The 9628-nt window shown below is 49.3% G+C and overlaps 1 protein-coding gene and 2 pseudogenes across 1 annotated transcript; all 3 read left to right on the top strand.

The window, feature by feature from the left end:
- The first annotated feature begins 4571 nt into the window (after positions 1-4571).
- On the top strand, positions 4572-7459 carry LOC146708677 (uncharacterized). Its single transcript, XM_085455504.1, has one exon. It carries the CDS (start codon positions 5347-5349, stop codon positions 6253-6255), a length of 909 nt encoding a protein of 302 aa, XP_085311630.1. The 5' UTR covers positions 4572-5346; the 3' UTR covers positions 6256-7459.
- On the top strand, positions 6444-7010 carry LOC146708678 (thioredoxin-interacting protein pseudogene; annotated as a pseudogene).
- Positions 7460-8104: 645 nt separating the features above from the next.
- On the top strand, positions 8105-9598 carry LOC146708676 (cytosolic arginine sensor for mTORC1 subunit 2 pseudogene; annotated as a pseudogene).
- Positions 9599-9628: the final 30 nt, after the last annotated feature.

The raw sequence follows: 9628 nt of genomic DNA, 5'->3' as shown, positions 1-9628 counted from the left end.
GAAAGTCTGTCTTATCTCAATGTTTTCAGTTTACGCTTCCTTGTCTCGTCAGTTCTGATTTGCCCCAGCTGTGTTTCCCTCCTGTTGTCCCTTCCCTGATTGCTCCCTCTATGTATTTAAACCCTGTGTTTCAGTGTGTCATGGTCGCGATCTTCCCCCCCGTTGTAAATAGTTTGACGTCTTGTGTGTGGTGATGAAAATAAATGTCTTATTTTTGCTTTGATGTAAATAGGTGTCGATGCTTTCGTTTTGGGATTTTTGTGGAGAACCGTAGTAGTTTTTTTTTGTTTTTTTTTTTTTTTTCTTTTTTCCCTTATTTTTATTTTTTCTACGTTGCACCCCGGTTGCCTAGGCCGGGGTGTAACATATGGGGGCTCGTCCGGGATCGCTGGAGGGTCCGTGGGACCGCTCCAGCCTTCGTCCGGGATCGCTGGAGGGTCCGAGGGACCGCTCCAGCCTTCGTCGTCTGCTGGAGGGTCAGTGGGACCGCTCCAGCCTTCATCAGTTTCATCTGCCTTCGCTTCAGCCGTCCGTCTCCGCTGGAGGGTCCAAGGGACCGCTCCAGCCTTCGTCGTCTGCTGGAGGGTCAGTGGGACCGCTCCAGCCTTCATCAGCCTTCGTCCGTCTTCGCTGGAGGGTCCGTTGGAGGGACCGCTTCAGCCTTCATCCGCCTTCGCTGGAGGATCCGAGGGACCGCTCCAGCCTTCTGCAGCTGGTGGGCTGCGTGTCTGTGTGTGCAGCTGGTGAGCTGCTCATCCGCCTTCGCTGGAGCGTCCAAGTGACCGCTCCAGCCTTCATCCGCTTTCGCTGGAGGATCCGAGGGACCGCTCCAGCCTTCTGCAGCTGGTGGGCTGCGTGTCCGTGTGTGCAGCTGGTGGGCTGCGTGTCCGTGTGTGCAGCTGGTGGGCTGCGTGTCCGTGTGTGCAGCTGGTGGGCTGCGTGTCCGTGTGTGCAGCTGGTGGGCTGCGTGTCCGTGTGTGCAGCTGGTGGGCTGCTCATCCGCCTTCGCTGGAGCGTCCAAGTGACCGCTCCAGCCTTCATCCGCTTCTGCTGGAGGGTCCGGGGGACCGCACCAGCCTTCGTCGTCTGCTGGAGGGTCCGTGGGACCGCTCCAGCCTCCATCAGCTTCGTCTGCCTTCATCCGCCTTCGCTGGGGGGGAGGGTCCGTGGGACCGCCCCAGCCTTTGTCGTCGCTGGAGGGTCCGTGGGACCGCTCCAGCCTTCATCCGCCTTCGCTGGAGGGTCCGTGGGACCGCTCCAGCCTTCGTCGTCTGCTGGAGGGTCAGTGGGACCGCTCCAGCCTCCATCAGCTTCGTCTGCCTTCGTTTCAGCCTTCGTTTGTTTTGATCAAACATTTCACTTGGGGTTACATGTTTGATTTTTGGGTGGGGGGAACTGTTACGTTTCGGTGTTGTCAGTGTTTTGATTTAGGCGTGACTGTAATGTGTTTCCTGTTTTACTTTGAAAGTCTGTCTTATCTCAATGTTTTCAGTTTACACTTCCTTGTCTCGTCAGTTCTGATTTGCCCCAGCTGTGTTTCCCTCCTGTTGTCCCTTCCCTGATTGCTCCCTCTATGTATTTAAACCCTGTGTTTCAGTGTGTCATGGTCGCGATCTTCCCCCCCGTTGTAAATAGTTTGACGTCTTGTGTGTGGTTGTCTGGGATTTCGAGCTCGGATGACTGCGTGATGGAGGCCATAATGGTGCTAAATGCTGTTTACAGATTTCTTTGATGAGCTGATTTGATGAGACAACTGAGTAATACTAAGAAGTGATGAAGAGCTTTGAGGACTTGGGGGCACCAAACTTAACAAAATACTGACTTTGGTAGCTGTGGCGTGTCTGACTTTGCTCAAATGGCTGAAAACTTACAGTTACTCACTTGCTGGTGTATGGATAGTTTTTGCACTGATGAAGATGAAGGGGAAGGGTAGGACCTATTAGGCAGAGAGGCACTGGGTGACTTTGAGATATGACATACAAGGTGGTGTCCTTACACACTGGAGAGCCAGGGGAGAGAAGAGGTGTTGTCAAGTTGCTGGTGATACCTTGTCAGTTTCTTTCTTCCACGCTGCCAGATGTTTATCGACCTTAAAGTTGTTTGAATCTTTCGTACTGTGCCTTCTACCACGGTTTCTCTCCCCTTGCTAGGCTCGACACCCCGTTGTAAATAGTTTGACGTCTTGTGTGTGGTGATGAAAATAAATGTCTTATTTTTGCTTTGATGTAAATAGGTGTCGATGCTTTCGTTTTGGGATTTTTGTGGAGAACCGTAGTAGTTTTTTTTTGTTTTTTTTTTTTTTTTCTTTTTTCCCTTATTTTTATTTTTTCTACGTTGCACCCCGGTTGCCTAGGCCGGGGTGTAACAAAGCGCTCAAACAAACCAAAGAGAACGACAGAGGCAGAAAGACACTGTTTTTTTTTGTGGTAACCCATGAGGTCTTGCTATTGAATTGTACAGTGCATCCTGAAGCAAGGCCGAGCAGATGACATAGTGCTCCACAGGCCTGCTTCTGGTGCCTGCTCCTGTACCAACCTGCTGCAGAAACAGAAAAAGACAAGAAGTCACGTAAGATAAAACAAAGAAAATAATGTAAATACACACGGAAAGGATTTAAAGGAAGGGGGTGCCATAAACAAAAGTACAGTGAACAAAGGACGGGATGTCAAAAAAGACAGGGGGTGCCATAAAAAGATAAAGAGACAATCCTAATAAATGTATCTGACTCCAGCAATTTGCACTAAAATTTCTAGAAAGCTGGTTTTCTTTCTCCTGCTCGCCTTGTCTGAATATGGAGTAAACACAGAAAGACAAGAAAAAACAAGGGGAAAACAAAGAGAAAAATAGTAAGAAAACTAAAGATATGAAAGACAAGAAGTCACGTAAAATAGAAAGAAAAGCAGAAAAAGAAAAAGACAAGAAGTCAGAAAAAGAAAAGGACAAGCAGTCAACTTAAAAAAGCCCAAGTGGGAGGAGCTAACAAGAGTATAAAAGGCCAAGAGAGGCAAACAGAAAACAGAGAGACAAAGACAAGACACACTGGGTCGGCCTGAAGAAGGCAAAAACATGCCGAAACGTCGCGAACGGCCCAGTGAATGCTAAATGTGCACTAAAACCCTAGATATGGGCAATTTTTTGAACCAGGGCAGGGACACCACCACCCGGCCCCATCGATGGCCCGTGCACCTCAGGCTACCAGCTTGCTGGTGGCCTGATTCTTTTCTTAACACCTAACCAGCCAGTGCCTCGTGGGGTTGGGGGTGCCCCTGCCCTCTATCTTACCCTAACCCTAACCACAGGGGGGTCCCTAACACAAAAAACGAAGACAAGAAGTCACGTAAGAAAGAAAAACAAGTAGAAAAAGAAAAAGACAAGAAGTCACGTACAAGAAAGAAAGATAAGCAGAAAAAGCAAAAGACAAGAAGTCACGTACAAGAGAGAAAGACAAGTAGTCAGAAAAAGAAAAAGACAAGAAGTCACGTACAAGAAAGAAAGATAAACAGAAACAGAAAAAGACAAGAAGTCACGTAAGATAAAACAAAGAAAATAATGTAAATACACACGGAAAGGATTTAAAGGAAGGGGGTGCCATAAACAAAAGTACAGTGAACAAAGGACGGGATGTCAAAAAAGACAGGGGGTGCCATAAAAAGATAAAGAGACAATCCTAATAAATGTATCTGACTCCAGCAATTTGCACTAAAATTTCTAGAAAGCTGGTTTTCTTTCTCCTGCTCGCCTTGTCTGAATATGGAGTAAACACAGAAAGACAAGAAAAAACAAGGGGAAAACAAAGAGAAAAATAGTAAGAAAACTAAAGATATGAAAGACAAGAAGTCACGTAAAATAGAAAGAAAAGCAGAAAAAGAAAAAGACAAGAAGTCAACTTAAAAAAGCCCAAGTGGGAGGAGCTAACAAGAGTATAAAAGGCCAAGAGAGGCAAACAGAAAACAGAGAGACAAAGACAAGACACACTGGGTCGGCCTGAAGAAGGCAAAAACATGCCGAAACGTCGCGAACGGCCCAGTGAATGCTAAATGTGCACTAAAACCCTAGATATGGGCAATTTTTTGAACCAGGGCAGGGACACCACCACCCGGCCCCATCGATGGCCCGTGCACCTCAGGCTACCAGCTTGCTGGTGGCCTGATTCTTTTCTTAACACCTAACCCCATCATCAACAAAACAATAAAAAGTTGTCACAAAACCAGAGCTACAGCAGAAGCAAGAAGTCTTCCTTCAAAGTGCCTCGCTTATTTTTTTTTTTTTTTTTGAGACGTGAAATTCCAAGACCCCTAACCCCCGAGAGGACGCCCCGCATGGGTTTTGGGTCTGATAAATGCACGCATACCCGGAGGGTCAGCGCTCATTTGCATGTATTAGCTCTAGAATTGCCACAGTTATCCAAGTAACGGATGAGCGATCAAAGGAACCATAACTGATTTAATGAGCCATTCGCAGTTTCACTGTACCGGCCGCGTGTACTTAGACCTGCATGGCTTAATCTTTGAGACAAGCATATGCTACTGGCAGGATCAACCAGGTAGCCCCTCAGGCGGCGGCAGCGGCGCGCACGCACGCGCTCGCTCGGGGCTACTGAGGCCTGTCGACCAGGGCGAGGCTTTCCGGACGCACGTGTGGACCGGGGCGAGGGTTCGAGAAACCGTGTTTGCCGGACGGGGCCCCGTCGCCCTCGCGGGGTGGGCAAACTCTGGGTTTGCCTACCCACTCTGCGACGAGGCCCGCCGTGGTATGACCACCGGGACAGACCGGGCGTCTTGGTCTCGCTACCGAGCGATCGCGTCTGGCGGGGGGGGGAAGCGTGGGGAGGACAGGGCGGGGTCCGAGAACCACCACCCCCTTCGACCTTCGCGCTGTAACCCCCGGCCAGCGCTAGAGGCGAGCCTGCGGGCCGGAGGAGCTGACCGCCCGAAGGCGCCGGCGAAGGTGCCGGGCCCGGCGGCAGCCCTCTGATGGCAGGCCACGTTTGCCAGTCGATCGGGGTGGGAGGGCACAACCCTAGAAAAAAACTTACCTGTTAAAATAAAGCCTGTATAAAGGAAAGAAAAAACTTACCTGTTAAAATAAAGCCTGTATAAAGGAAAGAAACAAAAAGGAAAACACTTATTCACCTGGGCTCGACTGAAGAAGGCACTTCTATGCCGAAACGTCTCGCGATAGCCCATTAGCTCTCAAACCCAAGACATGGGTAATTTTTGGAACCGCCGGGCAGGGTCTCCACCTCCCGGCCCCCATTGATGGACAGTGCAGTCAGGCCCTTGGTGGCCTGTTATCACCTAAACCCTAACCCCCTAACCAGACCCCCCTCCCCTCCGGCGGCCGGACATGCTGAAGTGTATCCCCCTGTGGCGCTGCAACCGCCACGTCGAGTCGGTGGACAAGCGGCATTGCAACTTGCAGACGGTTCCTGATGAAATATTTCGATACAGCCGCAGTTTGGAGGAGCTTCTCCTTGATGCCAATCAACTCAAAGAGCTACCAAAGCCTTTCTTCAGACTACTGAACCTCCGGAAACTTGGCCTGAGCGACAATGAGATCCAGAGACTCCCGCCTGAGGTGGCTAACTTCATGCAACTGGTGGAATTGGACATCTCCAGGAACGATATTTCTGAGATCCCAGAGAGCATTAAGTTTTGCAGGGCCTTGGAGATTGCAGACTTCAGTGGAAACCCCCTCTCCAGATTGCCGGATGGTTTCACTGAACTCCGAGCGCTCGCTCACCTGGCCCTCAATGATGTGTCATTACAGATGTTGCCCAATGACATTGGAAATTTGGCCAACCTGGTGACGTTGGAGCTCAGGGAGAACCTGTTGAAGTCTCTGCCCACGTCGCTCTCTTTCCTGGTGAAACTGGAACAGCTGGACCTGGGCAGCAATGAACTGGAAGTTTTGCCGGATACCCTCGGCGCTCTCCCCAACCTAAGGGAGCTGTGGCTGGACCGTAACCAGTTGTCCTCATTACCACCAGAGCTGGGAAACCTTCGTAGGTTGGTGTGTCTGGATGTGTCGGAGAATCGTCTGGAGGAGCTCCCGTCAGAGCTGAATGGCCTCCTGGCTCTCACAGACCTGCTGCTCACACAGAACCTGCTGGAGGTCGTCCCGGACAGCATAGGGTCTCTGAAACAGCTGTCCATCCTGAAGGTGGACCAGAACAGACTGACCCATCTGACTGATTCAATAGGCGAGTGTGAAAACCTCACAGAACTTGTCCTGACGGAGATAAGAAAGATCTAACCCAAGACATGGGTAATTTTTGGACCTGCTGGGCAGGGTCTCCACCTCCCGGCCCCCATTGATGGACAGTGCACTCAGGCCCCTGGTGGCCTGCTATCACCATAATCCTAACCCAGGAGGGAAGGACCGCGCATTCCTCGGTCCCCCCCAGGGGGGACGGGGCCGTAACCAACGCCCTAACCCTAATGATGCGGGTGTCCGCGCTGAAGCTTCTGGGTCTGGGCTGCGCCAAGGTGGAGTACGCTAAAGGCAAGCAGCGGTGCCGACAGGAGGCCGAGTACCTCAGACATGAAACGGTCCTGCGGCTGCAAGACCAGCCCACAGACTCTGACGGCTCTGTGGTGTTGAGACCTGGCAACAAGTACGAGTACACGTTTGGATTCGAGCTCCCTCAGCAAGGGCAACTGGTGTCGTCATACAAGGGGAAGTTCGGCTACGTCCAGTACTGTGTCAAAGCCCTGATGGAGAGGCCGCAGCAGCCCGTGCTAGAGTGCAAGAAATGTTTCGAGGTGGAGGAGCCACTGGATGTCAACACCCCAGACCTGCTGTCTCCAGCAGGTGGCATGAAGCAGAAGAAAGTCACCTGCATGTTCATCCCTGACGGTCCCTGGGTACTGGAAGGCTGGTGCGTTCATAAAGATGGGACTGTGAGGCGGAGGAGGAGTTCAACGGCAATGCTCGCATGCTGCCGGTCGGCTGAAGTCCACCAGTGGGAACCGTGGAACTGTGGTCCACCTGTTAAGGACCAAACTTGAAAACAGGCAGAAGGTCTGAACTCCAGAGGAGGTTGGATGGAGAAGTAAAGGCACGAGTGTGGAGGTGGACTGAAATGTTGGTCGTTTGTTATGTCAGCTGCCTTCAACCTGCTTCATCGCTTATGAGTCTTCCTGCTCGTGCTCCTCAGACCAGAGATGTTGAGGCCCGATGGCACAGTGATATGCTGCATTTCTGAATAAGCTGCCCTTTCCAGAGACTCTCCATTTACAGCCACTATGACTTTGTTACTGGGCCGAGCACTGGCCTGCTGTGGCACCGTGGCTTTTTCTCATTGCACTCCAAGACTGTATTTTTACAGGACTACTCAAAAGGAAACATCCTTTTACCAGTCCACTCAGTTTGCATCGCTGTTACGAAATTGTTGGGAACACTGTTGCTTTTCAGAATCACAGCATGTAAATTTCTTCCTTAAATGTCAGTAGTGTTACCAGTGTTTGAAAAAAGTCCTTTATTCCTATATTGTTGCTTTTGACTCTCCTACTGCCCAGAAGACTCTGTTCAACTGAACAATGTTTTTGATGTGGAGATATGCAACTTCCACCAGTCACCACAGCTTGGTGACTGGTGCTAATTACTGCGAGTGCCGTCCATACCACACGCTCTCGATGGAACGCACTTTATCTGAGGATCCTTGTATCTGATCTGCAGTTGTCCCAGGCAACATTTCATTTAAGAGTTCCACTTCTGTGAATTCACAACTTCTGTTCTTTCAGGGCGCAGGGAAATCACTGTTAATGACTCATTTGTGAGAAAATATGTTTGTAATACGCTCTTGATACGTGCAGATGTTTTTGTATGAAAGCCGAGGGGAGAATATAAAAGGCGGAGCTCACACAGGAGCTCATTTTCCACTCGGCACTCGATGAGAGCACATCTCTGCCAGTCCAACTGTTGCCAGCTAACCTAGCTTACAGTTTTCTGTGTGCCACACCTGAAGAAGACCGTGTACGGTCGAAACGTTGTGTTTTTTGTGTTTATTTTTAAATAAACAGTTTTTTTTGGCACACCTTCTTTTGTTGTTTACTGTTTTTACGTGACTTTTTCCTTTCCACATTTTGGAAAGCGTTTTTTGTTCACATTAAAATTAAATAAATATTTTTTGAAGCACATTTAATTTTTTTTGGAAAAAAGAAAAGAAGAAAAAAATTCTGGACGCCATGGACGACGGCTGGACGGTGGTATGCTATGGCCGCCGCCGCCAACGTGACCGCCAAGTCTTCTGGGACGGGTACGGAGGGCCGCAGGGAGGGATGGACCGTGCACGCTCCTTTTCCTTTCGGAGAAGGGATTATCTTCCCCACCCTAACCCATTTTAGTCCTTCCTCAAATGAGAAGACGTAAAAGATGGAGCTTCATATTTTAGAGCACAGCTTGAAAGTGGCGAGTATAGAGAAAGAAGGGATCCAGATTTGCACTCACGGATTAATAAAACTCGCCTTCCTGGCCTCCAAAACAAGATGCAAGTTTTTCAGTTTGACAGAGACTCCAGAGGACTATACCATCATCGTCGACGAGGAAGGATTTAAAGAGCTGCCCCAGTCGGAGCACATCAGCGTTGCCGACGCCACGTGGGTGGCCCTTAACGTGGTGTCAGGAGGTAGCAACACATCCACTTCACAACCCATAGGAGTCACCAAAATCGCTAAATCAGTCATCGCACCACTGGCCGACCACAACATTTCTGTTTTCATGCTGTCGACGTATCAGACGGACTTCATCCTGGTTCGAGAGCGAGACCTCCCGATGGTCATGCACACTCTGTCTTCCGAATTCACTTTGTTTCGAGTGGTCAACGGGGAGACTGTTGCTGCTCACAATCTGGGGGTGACCAATGGCTTTGTGAAACCAAAACTAGTGCCCCGTCCTATCATTCACCCCTTATCCAGTCATAAGAAACAGAAAACGTACAAGTTGTGAAATAAGAAAAAGAAAAACGTACAAGTTGAGAAATGGAAGAAACACGTAAAAGCCGTAGAACTGGAAAGGACAAATGAGAAGGGGGTGCCAGAGAGGAAAAATACAGGACGGGATGTCAATAAAGCAGGGGGTGCCATTTAAAAATTAAAAATATAAACAGAATGAAAAAGTTAAAGAAAGAATAAGAAAAAGAAAACGTACAAGTTGAGAAATAAGAAAAGAAAACGTACAAGTTGAGAAATATAAGAAAGTTAAAGAACAAACAGAGAAACAGAAATATAAAGAAAAGAAAGAAAACAGAAAGCCCAAAGTGGGTGGAGACAGAGAGTATATAAAAGCCGAGACAGGCAAGAAACAGAAACAGAAGACACGTTGGGCCAGCTTGAAAAAGGCACAAATACGCCGAAACGTCGCGAAGGCCCAACGATGCGCATTGGCCAATTATCACCCTATATGGGCAATTTTTTGAACGGGGGACGTCTGCCCACTTCATTCGTCGTGAGCGTGCCTCCAAGGGGGTCCAGCGGCTGCTGGGTCCCCTTTCTCTTTCCTCATCCCTAACCAACCCTAATCATACCTGCATTTGTCCACTGGAGGGAGACAAAAACACCAAGCTCTGAGATTCAAATTTTGAACTGCAGACCTCACAGTGTCTGTGTGTGTGTGTGTGTGTGTGTGT

Source organism: Copadichromis virginalis, linkage group LG5 (assembly GCF_057382275.1).
Source record: "Copadichromis virginalis isolate Kocher_CV1m ecotype Utaka linkage group LG5, C_Virginalis_male_GT1.1, whole genome shotgun sequence".
Lineage (NCBI taxonomy): Eukaryota > Metazoa > Chordata > Actinopteri > Cichliformes > Cichlidae > Copadichromis > Copadichromis virginalis.
This window is presented reverse-complemented; position numbering and strand designations above follow the sequence as displayed.